Source organism: Chrysochloris asiatica, unplaced genomic scaffold (assembly GCF_000296735.1).
Source record: "Chrysochloris asiatica unplaced genomic scaffold, ChrAsi1.0 scaffold00033, whole genome shotgun sequence".
Taxonomy (NCBI): Eukaryota; Metazoa; Chordata; class Mammalia; order Afrosoricida; family Chrysochloridae; genus Chrysochloris; species Chrysochloris asiatica.
In genome coordinates this window covers 15,430,928-15,453,770 of record NW_006408551.1, presented here as the reverse complement: position 1 = coordinate 15,453,770, position 22,843 = coordinate 15,430,928, and the positions used below count along the sequence as shown (strand labels likewise).

Here is a 22,843-nt window from a genome sequence, read left to right as displayed (position 1 = left end):
AAGAGCAGAGAGCGGGATCCTACCCAGAGAAGCAGTGATGCCTGAAATGGAGCCAGAGATGATGACGTGGAGTGATGGAGCAGCTGGAGACTTCAGATCCAGAGAGGGAGAGCGACTGTGTGCTGAAGACCTGGGGGGTACTGGGGAAGGGGGAAGGATTGTATGGAGGGGATTGTGGACATGGCAATGAGACGATGTACGATAGAATGAATGTAGGACTGGTGTTCTCCCATGTAAACTATCACATGATTCACAATGAAACATTAAAAAAAAAAAGTGGGGAGAAGTTAATCTTACAGTCCAGGTACAGAGAACCCTAGTGTCATCAAGTGAGAAGAGTACAAGCGGAATGTGGGACCCTATCCAGAGAAGCAGTGACACCGAGAGATAGAGGCAGAGATGAAGACTTCGAGAGATAGTTGAGGACTCTAGATTCATGGAAAGAGAAAGGCTGTGTGTGCTGGTGGCTAGGAGATAGGCTTGCAGTAGGTGCCCTTTGGTTGTTTAAATGATGATATATTTATTTCTGAGTGTTTTTGTGTACACCACCCCAAAAAAATGAAACAAAAAACTAAGGGAATAAAAGCAAAAATACTGTTGAATGATGATGCACGGAGGAGATTGTAATCATTGCAATGAAACATGCAATGAAAATGAGTGTAAAACCGATGTTCTCCCATGTAAACTGTCACTCAATTCACAATAAAAACTTAAAAAAGAAAAAAAAAGAAAACACACAATAAAAGGATAAGCAAATTATATAGCCTTTTAGAAGGCAATAAGTATACAGAAAGAAGTTTAAAAAAAAAAAAAAAGTAAAACAAAGAGGATTGAGGAGTAAGAGTTTAATCTTTTTAAGTTAGGCCTCACTTAGACATGAGTTGAGCATATTGATACCTGGAAAAGAGCTTTCCCAAGAGGATACGGTCAATGCAAGAGATAAATATACGATGAAGCTCCCAATCTAGTGTTAGACACAAAGATCAGTAACTATAATGTTCATGCTGAAGCTTGAAAACGAATGAAGTAGATAAGCAAGTTAAACACAGAGAATATGATTATAAACTAGAAAGTTTACAATTATCTATTTTAATACTCTGGTATTAAGGAGCTCTGGTAGCGTAGTGGTTACAAATCGGGCTGGAAACCGCAAGGTCAGCAGTTTGAAACTACCAGCTGTTATGTGGGAGAACGATGAGACTTTCTGCTCCCGTGAAGATTTACCGCCTAGGAAACCTTGTACAGGGTCACTATGGGTCGGAACCGACTCCACGGCACATAACAACAACAACAACATGTTAATACTAAAATTGTCTGATGCTATCTTTTGTACTTCCAAGAGAAATCACTGTCAGTACCCTTCTAGCACAGTGCTACACTCAACTAACTCTCAAAGAATATTTGCTTGGCTAAACTTTAAACACAGAATCAGCATTCAAGGCCTGCTAATTTGCTTTGTTTACTTAATATCATCCTTGGTAGACTGCAGATCATCATTCCCAACATGGAATCATGTGTAAAAGGATACTCAACAGTGAATTTTTAGTGATAAATTTTTGATGAGCCTAGAGAGAAAAAAAACTTTCAAACAATGTTTTTAACTACTGAAACACTTAGTAACTCTGCCCCCTTCCCAGTAGCCGGTTTAGACCATGGCAGAGAACAACTATAACTAAAGGAAGTAGGAGGTTAACTAAAAAGTACTCCTACTAAGGCTCCAGGTCATACAGGCTTAGTTCAAACACTACACACTTAGACAGGTCTCTGCAATCAATGGATGGCTGCACACAAGTTCTCTAAGTAATATCCTTATCTTAGTCTCATTAGAATGCCTTCAAAAAACAAAAAGGATAGTTTTTGTGGCATGGGAAAAAATTATTTCGAGGTCAAGGCTATTATGATTTTTTCACAAAACTCGAGTAGACGTCTTCCCAAACCACTGAAGCTTTGCAATAAGTTTACAGGAATACTGCCCCACATAAAACAACCGTTTCTAGAAGGATCGAGCATTTTAAAAAAGGTTACGAAAATCTCAAAGATGAATTCAAGGTAAAGAGGTCAGAGCTCAGAAGGTTATGTGACTGTTTTGGGGGGATTTCAAATGGGTACTCTTGATATATTTTCTCAAAGGACACAGAACGAACACGATCATGATGAAATTTTTAAATGATGAAATTGTAAGAATACTGAAAACTGCATTAATGAGGGAAAGTTACATCAAGAATTTTTTTTACATCATGACAGTGTACCAGCTCATTCTTCAAGAGTATCAAGGACGGTCCTGTAAGAATTGTGTTGGGAAACCTTACTCCATCTACTTCACAGTCCTGATTTTGTCCCTTCAGACTTCATTTATTCCAACAGAATTCTTTGGGGATGGAGTAAAGTGATGGAAATGCTGTCTTTAGAAGTGCACAGACCTAGATGGTGGGCATATTGAGAAACACTAGCTCCATATTTCTATTCTTTTGTTTAATAAAGGTTCTATTATTTTGTAGCAATACTTTTTAACTTAGCCTCAGATAAAATTTGTATCTTGACTTAATTTACCTATTTAAAACATTCTTAATTTTCACATTTAAGGAAAAAAAAAAAAAACTTTAAGTCTGAAAGTCAGAAAGCAGTTTGGTTTGGGGGAGGCATTTTTTTCTTTTCTGTAAGTGAGAAAAAACCTATCTCTATTTGTCATAATAATAATATTTCATGCCGTCTTTCTGTTTTTCTATTAATTTGTATAAGACAATTCTATAGATTGGTTTCAGTTATATTCTATTGATCTATGCACAGAGTTCTAATTAACATCAATGGGCATTATAAGCATATCAAGGCAACACAACATTTTTAAACCTCTTGAATTAAACAAGACCATATGTTTCAATGGTGCATAGTTGAATGATAAAATTGGTCCTCTGATTTCCAGCCTGAAGGTTTGAATAGATAACCTGAGATGGTCTCATGCACGTTTTCCTTCCATGTCTACAACTTTACAAACATACTTTGTATGCCCTTAGTACTAGTACATGTACCCTGTAAGGTATAATTTACATGGGTTGATATATTTTACAAGTATTCTCAAGTATCTGTAGTTGTTCATTCCTTCAAGATATACACAGTTGAGCCTAATATTAATCCATACCTTCTACAAATATTTATTAAACATCTACAATGAATACAGAATTGTGTTAAGCACCATAAAGTTAAAATTAAGTAAGTCAATGTTCCTGCCCTAGAAGAGCATATATCCTAGTAAGAGAGAGAAGTTAATGAAATGAAATGTGCAGTCTGAAACTAAAGGTACATGTATAGTACTGTATAAAGAAAGTTAACTAAGTGCACTGACATTATAAAACTGTGCCTACTTAGACTGATTAAATCCAGTTATTCTCAGAATATGAAAAAAATCAAATAACTTGTAGAAACATCATCGACAGGATCAGAGGGCCAGAGAGGGTCCAAACAGAGACGAGAACTCATGTAAACAAGCTGATGGGTGTACTGTGATCAAATGTGTATCCTGATGAAAGGACTGCAAATAGTCTCTCAGATAAGCAGTAACAGCTCACTTAGAAAAGCAAGCACAACCAGTACAAGAGGAGAAACTGACGAGCTGGGAAATAAGGAAATTTTTTAATTAAAAAAAAAATATGCAGGCGTTTTCTCACCATGTTATTGTTGTCATGTGCCGTGGAGTCGGTTCCGACTCATAGCAACCCTGTACAGGGTTTCTGAGGCTGTAAATCTTTACGGGAGCAGAAAGCCTCATCTTTCTCCCACGGAACAGCTGGTAGTTTCACTGCTGACTGTGAGATTAGCAGCCCGATTCATAACCACTACGCTACTAGAGCTCCTTATTTTCTCACCATTAGTAAATGAAAATCTGGTTTATGAATATGATTTAAAATTCTAGCTTTAATCATAAGATCTAGTTTGTTAAGTCACATGATTTTCCTGAGCAAAGTCAATGGAGAGGTTTATCATTATATTCATTCTGATGAAAAAATTCATTGATAGTTCAAGTGAATGGCTCTAAAAATATAGATCTCACATTTGACATTTCTATCTTTTACTTGAGTGTTATACATTTTTAATTGTTACTTCACCAAGGAAGACATTGAGGCAACCAATAAACACATGAAATAATGTTCACAATTATTAGCCATTGCTGTTGTTGTTAAGTGCCCTCGAGTTGGTTCCAACTTTAGCAACCCTGTATAAGGTTTCCAAGGAGTAGCTGTTGAGTTTGAACCGCTGAATATGCAGTTCAAACTGACCCTGTGGTCGAGTGCTTATCCTATTGTGCCGACTCTCATTAGCCATTTTGTTGTTAAGTGCCTTTGAGTCAGTTCCTACCCATAGTGAGCAAAACAACAATAAGATATCATCTCATATCAGCATTAATAGCAAAGTTCAACTAAAGCAGAAAACTACAAATGCTGGCAAGGTTGTTGAGACTAGGGCCTTCCTACAATGCTGGTGGGAATGTAAATTGGTTCAACCACTGTAGAAAATGGAATGGCACTTTCTCAGAAAGTTGGAAACAGAAATACCATATGATCCAGCAATCACCAGACTTGGTATATGTCCACAAGAAATAAGAGCCAGGAAAAGCTGATATAAGCACACCAGTGTTCGTAGCAGCACTGTTCATAACAGCAAAAGATGGAGCCAGTCTAAAAGCCCATCAATAGAAGAATGGATACACAGAGTCTGGTACATATATACACAATGGATACAATGCAACCTTGAAGAATAACAATTAATCTGCAAAACACCTCATAATATAGATGAACCTGAAGACATTATGCTGAGTGAAATAATCCAATTACAAAAGGACAAATATTGTATGAGACCATATTGTAAAAACTCACGAAAAGGTTTTCATGCTAAAGCAAATGTTGTTTAATGGTTACCAGGGGTGGGAAGAAGGAAGAGTAATTCACTGGCTAGAGGGTAGATACATGATAACTGGTGTGACAGGGAGAGAAATATACAAGAAGAGGGAAGTTGGCAGGAGAATGATGAAGACAGGTGAAGACACAGGGAGGTATGCAAGGGCTAAAGGGGACAGAAGTAAATACTGTTACATAAACAACCCTGGAACAAGTGTTCTGTGTGTAGATACCTGGACAGAAACACAGGCTGAATAAGTAAGGGACGAAGAGAGGGACATATATGTATTTATATTGTTGTTGTTGTTGTTAAGTGCCATCGAGTCGGGTCCGACCCATAGCGACCCTGTACAGGGTTTCCGAGGGTGTAAATCTTCACGGGAGTAGAAAGCCTCATCTTTCTCCCGCGGAGCGGCTGGTAGTTTCGAACTGCTGACCTTAAGGTTCGCAGCCCGATTCGTAACCACTACGCTACCAGAGCTCCTTATATACCCCACAGATATATAAAAGTTTGAAAAAGGACATTTGTAACTACAGGGAGCAAGCAAGACACCTATTTTTGCATGGAGGGGACTGCAATCATTGAGAAGAGATGAAACAAAGTGTATGATTTGTTGAATGTAAAATTGATGATCTTGTCTGGAAACCTTCACTCAATTCACATTAAAACGTTAAAAAAATGTTTTTAATTGTTGAATTCATGTGTGGTGGTGGGTATATGTTGTGGAGTCGGTTCTGACCCATAGCGACCCTGTACACGGTTTCCAAGGCTGTAAATCTTTACGGGAGCAGAAAGCCTCATCTTTCTCCTGCGGAATAGCTGGTAGTTTCAAACTGCTGACCCCGAGGTTAGCAGCCCAATTCGTAACCACTATGCTACTGATCATTTTATCAGAATTCTTTAAGTACCAGAGAGTACTAAAGAGTGTTTTACCAGCTCTCCAAAATTTAATGCAAACACTGAGCCGATGATTTTCATGTTAATGTAAAGCCTAGTGGTTAGGGAAATATTTAAAACACATCTTGATTCAAAAAGCATTTTCTTACTTGCAAAAAGCACATGAGTAGAAAAGCACATGTCCTTTTAAGGGCACCACCATCACCAAGTGACAATGGTGGAAGAGAGAATCACTTGACTTCAAGTCTATCAGATTGCATGTGAGACGTCTGACTAAGTTGGAGCTCCCTGTTTTCAATTTTTTTTTTCCCCAGTACAGGGCTTCACTAGAACATCATAGCCCATACAGAAAGAAAAAGAATTAAAAACAGGCAGGCTCATTTTCATTCTACATTTCACATGCAATCAAAAAGACTTGGGAAAAAAATAGCTCTCTCTTTCCGATCTTTCCTCTTCCTCTTGGGAACTCAGGCTGCAAGAGAGAGGGATGAGAGGTAGTCACCACAAAAAGGGAGGAAAGAGGCCATCCCTTAGATCATAATGCAAAATGTTATTTAAGTGTAACATTAAAAATACCTCATTGGATAAAAAGAAAATATGTATCATCTAAAATCTCAGCTTTGCATATATCCAAAATTATATTATTACCCAAATCCAATTTCAAATCTAAAAAGATTTAAGTCCTACAGACAGGAAACAAGTTTGTAATCACATTTTAGTCTACAAAGTCTCAAAAAAGTTGAGAGATTCTGGAAAGAAAAAAAGGCAAAAATTTTACATTTTTATTGCCCAGATACTTAAAAAAAAAAAAAAAAAGGCATAAGGTTTCATATGAGTTATTCACAATCTCCTTAAGGGACAGTATACATCTCTGTATCCCTAGCACCTAATAATGTGAAGGAGAGAATGACTGTAGGCACTAAAATATTTGTTTTACTTAACTTCTTATTAAATTTCCCATTTCAGTTATTCTATTTGAATCTGTGGAGTCCTGTTGTGGCACCGTGGGCTAATGCACCAGACTGCAAAGCCATTTGAACTGCAAGGTCGGCAGTTCAAGCTCACCAGCTGCTCCTTGGAAACCCTATACAGGGTCACAAGGGGTCGGAACCGACTCAATGGTACTAAACAATGAAACAACAATTTGAATCTTCTTCCTAAAAGATGTTTTCTAACGATGCTTTGACTAATATTTCTTACAACTTAAGTTTAAAAACTGCAACAATAATTTGCTTAATAAATCAGTGAAAGGAAAAAAGGAATGAATAATAAGAGTAAAAAAAAAAATACTGTGAATCTTAATTACCTCTCTAAATGTCAAGATTCACATCTTTTTATAATGATTAATATTCTATTAACTCTCCACATTTAAGACTATGAAGTTAAGTCTCTCATACTTTGGACATGTTACCAGGACGGGCCAGTCCCTAGAGAAGGACGTCATGCTTGGTAAAGTGACAAGTCAGAAAAAAAGAGGAAGACCCCCAATGAGATGGACTGACACAGTGGCAGCAGCAACAGACCCACAAACAATTGTGAAAATGGCGAAGGACTGGGCAGTATTTCCTTCTGTTTGCATAAGGTCACTGCAAGTCAGAACTGACTCAAAGGCACCTAACAATTCCAACATTCTCCAACGTATACTGTGTGGAACACTGGTTCTGAAAAAAAGAGTTAACAGAATCTTGGAAGGGTGTTGTTGTTTTTATGTGCCATTGAGTCGGTTCCAACTCAAAGCAACCCTGTATAGGGTTTCCGAGGAGCAGCTGGTGGATTTGAAATACCCGTCTTGCGGTTCTCAGTCCAGTGCTGATCCTACAATGCCACATCAGGACTCCATTTTGGAAGGTAAGGAGGAGAAAGTTCCACAACCTTGAAACAACAGTGTTCTGTGTGTAGATACATAGAACAGAGACACAGGGATATATATATACGGGTCGGAACCGACTCGATGGCACTTAACAACAACAATGTTTATCGCAGCACTATTCACAACAGCAAAAAGTTGGAGACAACCTAAGTGCCCATCAATGGAAGAATGGATAAACAAACTTTGATACATACACACAATGGAATATTATGCTACCTTGAAGAATAACAAGGAAGCAGCAAGTCACCACATAACATGGGATGAACCTTAAGGATATTATGCTGAGTGAAATTAGTCCATCACAAAAGGACAAATATTTCATAAGACCATTATTGTAAAAGTTTAAGAAAAGATACCCATACTAAAAGGTGGGGTGGGGGTGGGGGATTCTTTGTTGGTTACCAGGAGTGGGAGAGAGGGGACGGGACAGCACAAGGTAGGGGATAGACACATCATAGTTTGGGTGCTGGGGAGGGCAACACACAAGAAGAAGGGGATGGAATAATAAGGTAAATAGGCGAACACAGGCAGACTTGCTAAATGGGACAGAGGTAAATAGTGATGTATACTCATCTTTGTAACACCAGGGCTCTGTGATACAGGGATTGAGACATAGTCTGAATGGGTAAAAGAAGGGAAATAATACTAAGATGCTTGACTGTCTTATGAATATTGGTTTCCCTTGCCTGCTATTGTAAAATTGACACTTGAGTGAGATACAAAGGAATATCTGAAAACATGATTACAGAAAGTTCATGAGCCCATCCTCAGCCTATAACTGATTGGAATACCTAAAAGGGATGCTAGAACTTGCCCAGTGAAAGAGGCTTCTTGTGGAGCCTTTGTAGTGTATAAGACCTTAGGTGGAATCCTGATCCCCATCCCCTTCTGAGGCCGGATATTCCCATTTGAAAGGACAAGCAGACTAGCCTGGATCCGCTAGAGGAACAGAAGATACTTCTGGAAAGAAAGATCAGCAGGAAAAATCCAAACCAAAAATGGCAGTCTGCTTGGCTACTACAAGAAGCCAATTGGCTACTACAACAAGCAAGTTGTTCACTGGGGAACCATCAAGGCAAGCAATCAACTTCCTTCAGGACAAACTCCCTTCCAAGACTGAAACTCAAAGGGAACACATCAGCAGGCATGTAAGCTTGCTGGCGATCACGTTGGTCTACTGGTGAGTGGAAGCAGGGGAAAAGCAGCAATGAAGATATGGGCTGAGTTCGACCATGTCCTGTCGATCTGGAGATGTGAGAGACAAGAGGAAAGGCTGATTGGTCTGAAGTATGGTGAGACCTGGGGATTCCTGGGCCCATGGACAAGGATATAGCTATAGAAGGCTAGAGCTGAAAGTGAAGCGTTCAGCTGATATGAAGTGAAGTGAGACACATAAAAACACCCAAACTTACAGATAAGTTTTATAGCATGTATTTTTAAGTTACTAAAATACCGTTTGACCTAGCTTCGATGGCTAGATGATCAGAACCTGACTAGAGGAAACTTTTTAAAAATTATGATAAAGGAAATAAGTGTAAATTGCTACAATTTGAGGAACTTCACCTATACTTATGGAAGTAGTAGTTCAAAATACCAACTGAGAGGGACGGAGTCTTCACATCAAGAATCATTCCCATCCTCTCTGTACAAAAGGTTGATAGGGATGGGCAGCTTAGACAGTGGCTACCTAAAATGAGGGGGCTATAAAGGCATGAAGTGACTGGCTTACAAGTTTTCAAGAGGGAGTTTAGTTTCAGAGTGTGCGGGAGAAGGTGGACTCCCCACTGAATAGTTTTCATCATGTCTAGACAGGTCTGGTGAAAGGAGATTCAGATAAGATTCTTATGATTCAATAGTGAATAACTGTTATCATTACTAATTGTGATTGTCACAACTGTAAAGATAAAATTTTAACTTAAAGTGGGGAGTAGTTAATCTTACATTCCAGAAACAGAGGACCCTAGGACCATCAAGAGAGAAGAGCATGGACGGAATGTGGGGCCCTAACTAGAGAAGCAGTAACACCAGAGGTGGAGGCAGAGGTGATGGCATGGAGAGATAGAGTAGCTGAGGACTCTAGACACATGGAAAGAGAAAGGCTGTGTGCTGGCAGCCAGAAGGCAGTGTGCCCTTTGGTTGTTTAAATTATTATATATTCCTGAGTTTTTTTGTGTACATCCAAAAAAACATAGGGAATACAAGCAAATGCTGCTGAATGATGATACACGGAGGAAACTATAATCATTGCAACGAAACAATGAGTGTAAAACCAGTGTTATCCCATGTAAACTATCACTCAATTAACAATAAAAACTTTTAAAAAATGTGATATTCTGACACATCATTATTTTATGCTCCACAAGGGGAAAAAAATGCTGTCAGTCAAACTATGATACAATGCTTTCTTTGCACAATTTTAACATGTACTTTGATTTTTAAGATGATAAATCATCAAATATGTTAGTATGAGAAGTTCCTCAAATTTGATGATGTAATTAATTTTACAGGGTAATAGTAGAGCTAGTATTCCAGAAATTATAATCTAGGAAATGATGACCTTAGAGACCAAACCCCTCATGAGGAAACCCCTTAAGACCCAGGGAAGATGCCTGACATGTCCACAGGCCCACCTAGTTAATCTGAGCCAGTTTCTCCTGCCTGCAACTTAACACCTTTCATTTATTCATTCATTACATTGACCTCTTAGCTCATGATGTGTTCTACTTTAACATGTTCATCCATTGACTTCTCTATGTGCCAACAGTCTCCCATCCCTTACTGGTCTCACCTCCCACTAATTACATGTACACATTCCTCAATAACCTTCAGAAAAGTTTCCATTCTTAAATTCCTAGTCCAAGAAGCCAGTCTGCCATTCCAGGCAGAAAGAAGTACAATGCTTCTTGCTTTGTAAAAAACTCCCTCCCTCAAGAATCAAGTTAAAGGAGGAAATGTTTATATAAAATCATAAGACAATCAAACATACAACTCTCCTCATCCTACAGATAGCAAAATTTGGACCCAGAGCACTATCTTTCTCACTAGAATTTATGTTTCTTGAGAACAAAGAGCACCCTATTTATAATGTAACATTGTTTCTATATATAATGATGCTGATTCATACCATTCATTCATTCATTCAACAAACATTACACTCTATTATGTGTTCAAGCTCACCAGCTGCTCCTCGGACACCCTATACAGGGTCGCTATGGGTCGGAACTGACTCTTTGGTACTTAACAACAACAACTATGTGTTAGACACAATTCTAGTCGTTAAGGTGCAACAATGAACTAAACAGACAGAAATTCTACATGTTAGGAGCCTCCTTTATAGAACAAGGATTTTCCAGTAATGGAAACAGATTTGGGCTGATCATACCCATCACCTTTATAAGACTTATTTGATGTTCCTCTCCTTTTATTTTTCTGATTTATTCTCCCTTATTACAGCAAGCAATTAAAGTTTGCATGGAACAATTTTTCTTGAAATGGCACATAATGCAAAATCTGAGGCTTATAGCTAATTGTGAAAGATTAACAGCAAAAAAGAAATGGGAATAAGAGGTACAAAACATAAATTCCTAGGATCAGAAAGCAAAAGGGTAGTAGTAACAAACTAGCAAATACAGACTAAGCTTCCAGTCAGTGTCTTCATCAATAGCATGACAAGCTATGAACTTTCCATAATGCTATCTAAAATCTGCATAAGAAATAGTCACCAAAATAGAACATAGTATGTACAGTTAGATCACTCAGAGAGTCAACATACAGTTCTGCAACAAAACAACATTTTACAAAACTATATTATAGAATGCTGGATTTTCTTTGCTTGCTTAAAGCACAAATAACCTAATGGTTTTAAACTGGCATCCCATTCTGTGTTTGCAACTATGTGGTTGAGTATAATAAATATATCTAGTGTTAGTGATTAAGTACATTTAAGTTCTATAAATGTATAGCTTTTATGAGCTACCTAAATAACAGATATCTTTGTCATACCAAGATAAATTTTATAGCATGTATTTTGAAATTACTAAAAGAAGTACAAATACACTAAATCTAAAAAAAAGGAAAACTAGAGAATTTAAATAAATGAAATGGGAACTATAAAATCTAAATAAGTGGTTAGTTTCTAATGTAAAAACATGAAAAGTAATTTGGGACCATTTGCCAAGCATCTTAATGAAAATCTATGTTAAGGCATTTTAAATTGAAAAGTATCTAGCAAAAACAGTGTTGAGAAAGACAATTCTACATAAAATATTTAAGACGAAGATGTAAACTAGAAAAGATTGATACCAAAAAACTCATCAAGTATGTACGTGATGTGAGGCTTTGTGAACTATCATGCAAGCCACGTTCATTCATTAGACATGAGTCTATTGGAACTCTAGGCAGCTTGTTTTTAACAAATCTTTCTACTGTTAGATTACATCACTGTGAACATGTTTAGATAAATATCTAACAACTATACTTACATAATTCCCCCAAAGTCTATAATGCTTACATAATCTAATAATACAAAACTAAAATTTGTTTTCTGGAACTCATAATAACAATTTATATACAACACAGTCATTGTTAATTAACTAATGAACTTCTCAATCAAAACTAAAATTTTATTTTTTGTTCACACCCAGTTGTCACTAAATGTTGCTGTGTGCTTTATGATTAGTAACATATAATAGTAAATATATTATACTTGTTTAAATAATATACTATGAATATATAATAAAATATAAAGAATTTAACAAAATCCACTTTTAACAAACCATATACCCAACTTCTCATTCACACAAGTATATTGTCTTATACCAGTTTAGTCATGACTAATACACACTGCCCACAAATAATTTTTAAAATTGATCTGGTAATTAGATACTAAACAGCGACTTTTCAACATTTACTCAAACTCTATAATATCACTAAACTTCTAGAACATTTGGTTTTAGGGGAAAAAAAGTTGCATCAGAGTAAACATTAACATTTTAAATATAATTTTCCTTAGGTTCCTAAAATATTTTGATCCATGCAAAAAGTGATGCATGCTTAACAGTCAACACGTTAAAAGAATAACAGTTTCAGGGTTCTATAAAAATTCAAAACACAGAAAAAGAAAATGTGAAATTTTCTTTCAGTCTTGGGTGGTCTGCTGAAGAAAATTTAGCTACATATAAAACTATAAATTACTGTTAAATCAGCTAGTTGGATACAAGATAAGTTCATTTATAAAAACTTGTTTTAGTTTATAAAAGTCTACACATGAAAGACAATTTCGAAGAGATGTCCAAGCATAAAGGAGATGGAATCCTATTGAAAATGGAAAAAGGTTGTGCACTCTACAAATATTGTTTGAACATAATATAAGCAGCAAAATTTGTGGTTTGTAAATCCATATGTTCCTAACTGGATATTCTTTACATACTTTTGTTTAAGTTTTCACAATGCACCTCTGTCTTAATGATTTCAAGCCTCATTCATGATGTGAAAGACTATAGAGCTAGTGCCACCTATTGGAAAAACTGGATATCACTTAATCAACTAACTGCAAAACACTGTGTAAAGTATGCTAAAGAGTTGAGTTTTTATATCTAATTAAAAACAAAGTTGTTTTTTTTTTTTTAAATCTTCTCTAATGCATTTCTCTGCAATCAAATGAGCTTAGGTAAGATGAGCATGTAAGAATGGTGAAACTGGAGGATAGAGGGAATTAATATAAACAAATGGGAAAACCTCCAATGAAAACACCAATCAGAAACACTAGTCTCATCAGTGTATTTGTTTCATGTGTATCTTTTAGAACAGAGGTCTGAACCAAGGTTCTCCAAAGAGCCTTCCCAGAAGAGTTTCAGAAGATCTAAAAAGTATCCCTTTAAAAAAAAAACACAAAAAGCCAACCTCACTACCTCATAAATTATTCCTATAGGACAGAGTGGAACTACAACATAGGGTTTCCAAGGCTGTCAATCTTTACAGAAGGAGACTGCCACATCTTTCTTCTGTGATGTGATTGGTAGGTTCAAATCACCAATCCTTTGCCAGCTTTAACCGCTGTGCAATATGCACATATATAATTTTCTGGGGAAAAGGCTCAAAGTTTTTATCAACCAATTGTGGAAAAGGTCCACCTTTTCTTGACCAAAAAAAAAAAAAAAAAAACTTTTCAAAAACTAATATAGAACATTAATCTATCCAATAGCTGAACAGCCCACTGATGGTTTCATACGCAGATAACATTTTCTATCACCAGTTCAAACTTGTAAATTCTGAGTTATTTTAATGCACATCTCTGTAGTATTCCTCTTTACAAATGAGGAATTAAAAGTACAACAAATATTAATTTGTTCCAGAAATGATCAAAAGTGTCAAAGTTCTTAATTTTCATGGTTTGTAAACCACTTAAGGAGTCCTAGAAGTGGTGCTATAGGATAAGCACCAGAGGGCTAACCATAAGGTTAGCAGTTTAAACCCACCAGGCGCTCCTCGGAAACCCTATACAGGATAGTTATGTGTCAGAACAGATTCAACAACACTTAACAACAACAATATGATCACTTAAACTCAATTTGTTTGGGAGAAAAAGTAAATGCACTTGCATAAAATATATATTGAATCTGTATTACCATTTTTTGCATTTTAGTGAGCAGCCATGTGATTGATACCTAAGATACGCATCATATTGTATTAATGCAGAAAATATATCAACTTTGACTAATATTAAAAATGCAATCAACTGTGAACTTTACTTTTAAAGAATTCACACATAAAGAATTCACAAATAAATCTGCACTCTTTGTCAAAGCTACCACTTCACCTACATGTAAACTTTCCAAATATTTATTCATTCATTTAACAAATATTTATTAAGTGTTAGGCACTATGCAAAGCTCTGGAGCCACAAGCATATCCTAGGACTTTCAAACAACATTAGCTGTCTTAAGGCCTTCTAATTTCTACATCAGAATATTATGGTATATTATAATATCTTTGCAAACTATTTTACATCCATGTGGCTCTTTAGCTTATAGGAGACTTAAATATGCCACTAAAGTCAAAAAAGATCCATAATCATGTATCATGTCTGTGATGTTTGAGAAAAGTATCATTTTATCACTATAATTAGTACAATTTAGACAAACACCCTTAACTTGGCTAAAAGTTAATATGATATCTTGTCTAGGCTTTTTAGAATAAATTTTTATCTACCATTTAAATGATGTATAAAATGATGCTTCCTAATCCCTTCTCAAATAATGCTTCAGTCTTGTTTTGGAGGGAAGGAACTGTAATGTTCAAACATGAACAATATTTCTGTCCTCCCACGACAATTTAGCAGATTTTTTCTGCAAGTTCCCAGCCATTAATTAATACTGACTTTTAAGATTTGATTAATCGGAAGCCAAAAGTAAAAACAAATGAAAGTCTATAAGATCACAGAATTTCAAAATTGAGTTGATTATAGAATTTAAATTCCTAATTTTAAAGATGAAAAGTCGGAGGTCTAGAGAGGTTTACTGACTGGTTCAAGGTCACACAAGTTAATGTCAGGAGTGTGGTTAGTGTTGGCTCCTAATCCAGTGCTCCCTTTAATATACAAAAGAAACTATTATAGGAAATTAAGAAGAATTCTGAGACAGAGAAAAATACCTTTAATTACAAACATGAGTGAACCATAACTCAGATGCACTTAATAAGCTCTAAATTAAAAATGTTTTATTAAAAAATAAGAAGTAAAGGAAGTCAAAACTGAAAAATGATAGATCGCTCTTCTGGGATATGGCCTTCAAGCAGGTCAATCCGGTTATAATCAATTTGAAGAGCTTGTTCCAATTATTTCTTGGTTCTGGAATTATTTTGTATTGAATAATACTCAAAATTAGGATACTGGCTAGGGAGAAGAAATCTTTTTGATTTACAGAGATTTTAGTTGTAATAGGGTTTGACCAGGGAACAGTAAATTAAAGAACACGTCAAACTTTTATCTTTGTTTGCTAAGTCTCTCACTTTGGCCTCTTCCTTCTTTACTTGCACCAAGTAATGAGGAGAAGAATTCCCATTGGAATTTTATTTTTATTCTTTAAGATGTCAATAGTTTGTTGCATTATTATTAAACGTAACAATTTCTTCAATGCTTGTATATATCTAAGAGTAAAATTTTGTTCAAAGAAATTGATAATAAAGATATTGCTAATATTCCAGCTATAAAATATGTAGACACTGAAAGACTGACTTTCATAACACTTTAAAAAGTAAATTGTGCTTAAATGATTAAGAAGCTACTTAATACTGGTCTAGCCAATCCATTTATCAGAGTGAAATAGGCTTACAAACTCAAGGTAAGAAAGAGTATCAAACAGTCAGCTCCATGAGGGAAACTAAACAACTGGAAATTGAACAACCAGAATGCAATTAATAAGAAGGCTGAAACATTGTGAAAAATGTAATCAATGTCATTTAATATACGTTGTTATGTAAACTCTCACCAAAACACAGTAAAATATTATTTTTAAAAAAAGAAATAAAGATCATTTCTTTGAGCTTCATCAGTTGTTGTTGTTAAGAGACATCGCATCAGTTTTGACTAACAGCAACCCTGTCTAGGGTTTCCGAGGAACAGCTGATAAGCTTAAACCGCTGATCTTGTGGTTCAAAACATCCCTGAAGTCCAGCGTATTAGTCTGCACGCAACGCCACGCCTTTCTGTATGACAGTCATTGTTCTAAACAGTGTTCATCCTAATCTATTGAATTCTCACAGCAACCTTTTGGGTGGGCACTATTATTACCTACATACTTTACATACAAGAAAGGCAAGGCACACAGGAAGTGACAAAGTCAGAATCCAAGCCCAGTCAGTGTAACTCTAGAATCTGCGTGCATAAGAACGCGACCTGGTATGGCACTGTAGGGTAAGCACTTGACTGCTAACCACAAGGTAGGCAGTTCAAACCCACCAGCTGCTCCTTGGGAATCCTATACAGGGTCACTATGAATCAAAACTGACTCAACAGCACTTAACAACAACATGCCTTCCAGTCAGTTCCAACCCATAGCAACCCTGTATAGGGTTTCTGAGGAACAGCTAAACTGACTTTGCAGTCCAGTGCATTAGCCCACAGTGCCACACCAGGACTCTAAAATAAAGGGTAGCGGTGGTGGTTATGTGCCGTAGAGTCGGCTCTGACTCATAGCGACCCTGTACAGGGTTTCCAAGGCTGTAAATCTTTATGGGAGCAGAAAGCCTCATCTTTCTCCCATGGAACAGCTGGTACTTTCGAACTGCTGACCTCATGGTTCACGGCCTGATTTGTAACCACTACACTACCAGAGCTCCTTAAAATAAAGGGGTTTTTTTTTGTGTTTTTTTTTTTATAATAAAAAAGGAATCCTGGTGTGACTTTGTGGGTTACAGCACCAGACTGCAAAGCTGTTTGAACTGCAAGGTCGGTGGTGGTTCAAGCTCACCAGCTGCTCCTCAGAAACCCTATACAGGGGTCGCTATGGGTTGGGATCAACTCGACAGCACTTAACAACAAAACAAAAAAATACACACTACCATGAAGTCACTTCTGACTCAAAGAACGCTCTCTGACCCTACAGAACAGAGTAGAACTGCTCTATATGTAGCAGACAGACAGGTACATCTCTCCCTTGGAATACTTGGTAGGTTTCAATGATCTATTTTCATTAGCAGCCCAATGCTTAACCCACTGCGCCACAAGGATTCCTACTACAATGGTTACTTCTTTTAAATTACAAGCTTTGTTGAATTTATCATTTTGATATTACAGTGAAGATAACTTATTTTTTAATTAAAACAATTTCATTATGAGACACTTTAATTCTATAGTTGTCATAGAATTCAAAGAATAAGTTGTTAATAAATAGCTTCTGTAAACTCAGCCTACTCTGTGTATCGCATGTTACAAGAACTACATAACCCAGAGTACGCCTTGTTACAAAGAACTATTCTGGGTGTATTCACACTTGGGTGTTTTTTTTTTCCATGGAAACCATGATGTATAAACTTACGTAACCTTCACACTCCAATTGTTATATGTATGTATAGCTAAGAAGCAGCTCCACAGCAAACTGTATGGAACTATATGGGTTTAGTCCTCCCTCAAGCTGGTGTTTTGTACAATTCAACAGCTAGACTTTGTCAGTTCTACAGTCTGAATCTCTCTAATCTATCCCCTTCTTTCCGAAATTGCAACAGCCATTGTCTAGCCTCAAACCCAATACATGCCCTATGGTGGCAGTGTAGGGGCACAGCTGTGGATGAAGGGGTGTAAGGGGCATTACGAATGGCTAAAGACCCCCATGTAGACTCCCGGTGTGGTGCTGTGGGTTAATGCACTGGACTGCAATGCCAGTTTGAACTGCGAGGTGGGTGGTTGAAGCTCACCAGCTGTTCTTCTTAACCCCTATACCAGGTCCCTATGAGTCAGAACCATCTCTACAACATTTAACAACAACAACAAAGGTCCCCGTACATTATGCCTCATTAGCCCCTGAAGTCACCACAAACAGACATAAAATCTCTTTTTAAAAAAATACTGTTTGCTATGCAAATAGAGCTGCAAGACTAGTTAGTATCTTACGCCCCTTTCTAATCAAGTTGCTATCCCAGTCCCTCCCACAGAAACTTTCTGGAATTAACACTGACCCTTCACCATACAACATAATCTTTAGCAAATGTAAATCAAGTCATGCTATTCCTCTGTAAGATCCCCTTCCCGAGATTTAAATTCATTCAAATATCATATGTGGCCCTTCAGGATTTAACTACCTTTCCTTCTTCACTTCTTCTACTCGGATTCACTCACCCAAACTAAGCAGCGCACAGAACCTGCACTTCTCTGAGAACACTTGGCCCTTACGGACCTTCATTGCTTGCCCACATCACTCTATATGTTGGATTCCTGGTGTAGCGCTAGACTGCAAACCACAAGGTCAGCAGTTTAAACCCACCAGCTGCTCCTCAGAAACCTTATACAGGGTCCTATGAGTTGAAACCGACTCCACAGCACTCAGCAACTCTCTATGTTAGGAATGTTGTCCCACATCTTGAACACCTGGCTAATTGCTGCTCATAGTTTCAGATTCAGTTCAAGCACTAGATCCTATATATTGTTACATGACCGACTCAGCAACCCTGTATAAGGTTTCCTAGGAGCAGTTGGTGGGTTTGAACTGCCAACATTATAGTTAGCAGGCCAGTGCTTATCAGAAAAGTCAGCAGTTGAAATCCATCAATTGCTCAGCAAAAGACATACAAGGCTTACTTACGGCTCTGAGAAACCCTATACAGGGTCACTAGGAGTCAGCACCAACTGGACGGCACTCAACAATAACAACAATGTAGTCAAAGGAGTCTTGATGGCACAGAGGTTAAGCTAACCGAAAAGATGGCAGTTCAAACCCACCAGCCTCTTTGCCAGTGAAATATGAGGCTGACGTAAGCTTGGAACAATTTGCAGCCTCAGAAATCCTGGGGAGCAGGGCTACTCTGTCCTCCACGGTTGCTCTGAGTCAAAATCAACTCTACAGTCGTGCGTTTTGTTTTGCTTTGTTTTTTCTAATGTGATAAGAACTATTTATTAATAGAAAATGTAAATTAAAATGTTCACAGAAATAAAATATCTGGTCAATGTAATTTTCATAACAAAATTTAAACATTAAAGTTATGATGTTGTTGTTGTGAAGTGCCATTGAGTCGGTTCCAACCTATAGAGACCCTGTATAGGGTTTCTGAGGAGAGGCTGGTGAGCTTGAACCGCCGACCTTGTGGTTGAAACCGACTTTGCAGTCTAGCGCATTAACCACAGCGCCACACCAGGACTCTGAAGTTATGACACGACCATATAAGATTGCTCTTGCACTTTCACACCTCACTTGTTTAAGTGCTTAAAAATCACATTTTACAAAAGTATGGTCATTTTAATTTAAGAACCAGCTGGCATGCAATATTAATTCTGCTTATTTGTTTTTATCTTTAGTTACAGTAAGTAAGTAACAATAATGCTAAGCTTTTTCATTTTAATTGTTTTCTAAAAGAATGGCTACATGTGAAATGAAAAGCATTTGAATTCTGTTTTAACAAGATGAATGTCCTATGTTGCGTGATTTGAGGCAGTTTCTTATCAAGACTTGCAGCTTCATATGAATATTATAACTTTCAGATGTGTAATGTGCATTAAAGAACGGACTATATCATGAAATACTAGTAACAATTATATACTGGGCAAGGAAACTGGACAATGTTTCCCAGAGTTGTACGGATTGTGGAAATGAATGTTACTCAGAGCAGAATGGTGATTTATAACCAATTTCCGCTTTCAAATTAGAGCCCAAGTAAAAGAAAAGTAAATTTAGCAAAGCATTATGGTGTATCATTTCCTGCAACAGAAACTCCCAGTCCGACCAGCACCCTCCTACAGACGGTAAAACAAGCAGCAACCTGAGGGAAGCCCGCAGGCTCGCAGGGCTACTGGCTGGCTCTTTGTCACCAAATGCAGCAGGTTGAAGGCAGACATCACTGTGATATCTTCACCATCAAAATCAGAAGCAAAGAACTGGGGCAAGAGCTGAGCAGGAAAAAAAAAAAAGAGAAAAAAAAAATTAAAACATCACAATGTGAAACACATTCACTGCACAGTTGATGGTCAGGGTTTTATCTGGAACGGAACACATACACACATAGCGATAATACATTTTAAGGGCTTATTTTGGGGATGGTGAGCTTACTTTCACCCCAAACTTACTGACACCTTATAAATAAAATGCACACTACGTAACAGCAGTATAATCTATGAACACAGCTTGCAAATGGTTTAGAAAAGAGACAAGATTTAAAATAGTTGAAAAGAATTAGCATATACTGAGTTTCTACCATGTGGCAGACACTGTCTTTGGACTATTATACGCATTGTACTGTTTATTCTTACAATAAGCCTAGCAGGTAGGTTTTATCCCCCAATACGTATGCAAGGAAACCAAGGCTCAAAGGTCCAAGGGCACAAAGTAAACAACCAGTGGAAAAAGGATTAGGAAACTCTGTTCTATCTGATTGCAAAGTCGTGTTCTTTCCTTACACCATGCTGACTTACTCCAACAATTATTTGCAAATTTCTCTCTCTGGAGAAGATTGCAAAATACTGTAAGATTAAGAGATTTCTTTTGTTGGATTTTTTTTTTTTTTAAATAGAGATCTAAACAACCTAGGGAAAACCAGGAGACTTCACTTTAGAAAGAATATTAAGTTTGAAAAAAGAATGGCAATATAAACTTTTATTCAAATTTATGATTTACAATTTATAGATACATTCTATAAATAATATTCATAAGCCTAGCATTAAAAAGGGTAAATGTATTTTTTTTAATTTAAGGTTTTTATTGTGGATTGAGTAAAAGTTTACAGGGCAGATCATCAGTTTCACAGTCAACAAATCCTACACGTTGTTTCATTATAATGATTACAATCCCCGCCATGTACCATCAGTTACCAGTGTTTCTCTCTATTCACTGTAGCTTTTTTTTTTTTTTTTAAACACTCGGGCATATATAATAATTTAAACCACCAAAGGGCACATGCTGCAAGTTTGCCTCCTGGCCGCCATCTCTTAGTCCCTCACTTCCCCATGAATCTAGAGTCCTCAGCTGCTCCCTCTCTCCATATCCCCATAAATGTATTTTTTTTACTAGAAAAAAATAACATTTAATTTTATCACTAAGATTATCAGAATATATAAGAGAAATTATGCAACATCAACATATTTTACTCATTTAAATAAAGCAACATTCAATATCATATTCACACACGATTCTACAGTTTTCTCTGGGCCCGATGGGAAAAGCAGAATGGTGTCCACTTCCCTGTGTCTTCCAGCCAATACAACAGGCCTGCAGAAGTTCTAAGGGCCACCTGAAATCATTCTGTTCAATTCACAGCTTAAATCAGGAAAAGTTAGGTGAGCTGGTAAATGTATTTTTAAAGTTTGGGCAAATGAACCATGTGGAAAAATCTCAAAACTGTGTAAATGTTCAACTTCAGGGAAAACTTCAGATTTTAAATTTTTTTAAATTTAAAGTTGTATTTTTAAATACACTATTTCAACTGGTAAAGACAAAGATTAACTTCAAATGAAAATGGAAAATAATAGATTAATATGCATGCCTAATATTTTATTTTAAATCAGCATTAATAAGTGGTTGCACTAAATGCCCAAAACTGGATGTCAAACTAATGCTTATTCATTTCCTACACCACCACCGCTCCCCAAAAAAAGGCTGTTCCTGGTCTTTCTGACCTCCTTGAAGCACAAACACATAATACAGAGTAATATATTTTACCAAATCACTCTGGAGTATATCTGACAGAAATCTGCTTGTATTAGCGTGCCTGAACTCTGACTTCTCCAAACTAAACTCACTGCAAAACTAAAACATTTTTGTGTTACTAACTAGAGACAAAAGGGAGGAAGAGGGAAGGTAAGTATCACAATGCTCAGCCTGAAAGAACCATTAAACATAAATAAACATGTCATTTTCACGAGTGAATGCAGAACAGGGAAAAGAGAGCATTCCTTTAGAGCAGACTACTGACTAATAAAAGATCAAAGGTCTATACCTCACAACACTATAAATAAAAATGTATTTTTTTTCTTTTTGACCTATAAAAATGTGCACAGTAAATGTAATTACTTAGCAAAGAAATAAAGTGTGCGCAGTAAATGCAATTACTTAGCAAAGCTGTAGCTTCATTGTGCTCCCACAGCTGACCATAAAACGTCTTCCTATTCTGTTTCATCAACTGCTGTACCAGGCAGCTTGCGCTCCTACCGATCTCCAGGGCCATCTGGCTTGTGTCAAAGCCAGCGCACAGGAAGAAAGGCAGTGATGTCACTCGGCAGGTCAGGCAAGGAACAAAGATGCATTCTGCAATTAAAAGCTGAGGGCCTCAAATACCAAGGGCCCTTCAGCATGATAGGACTTTGTGATTTAATGTTCTGACTGTTTTTCCTTTTTATTTCTACCCAAATAGCCAGGGCTCCATCTAGTGGTAAATTAGTTTTGCCCAGTTTTTTGTTTGGGTTTGGGTTTGAGTTTTAAAGAGCAGGCCCTGAAAGTACTACATTTACACCAACACCATGGAGCAATTAAGATGAGTAATTTTAGTGCA

General features: G+C 36.9%; 1 protein-coding gene across 1 annotated transcript in view; it reads right to left on the bottom strand.

The window, feature by feature from the left end:
* The window catches only part of LOC102815921 (methionine-R-sulfoxide reductase B3, mitochondrial-like), a 194,164-nt gene extending 171,593 nt beyond the window's left edge, over window positions 1-22,571 (bottom strand). Inside the window, exons 1-2 of the mRNA XM_006859608.1 lie at window positions 22,405-22,571; window positions 20,123-20,249 (exon numbers count right to left, since the gene is read on the bottom strand). Of these exons, the coding sequence (XP_006859670.1) occupies window positions 20,123-20,198 (76 nt within the window). The 5' untranslated portion in view covers window positions 20,199-20,249; window positions 22,405-22,571. The remainder of the gene's footprint in view (window positions 1-20,122; window positions 20,250-22,404) is intronic.
* Between the last annotated feature and the right edge of the window lie 272 nt (window positions 22,572-22,843).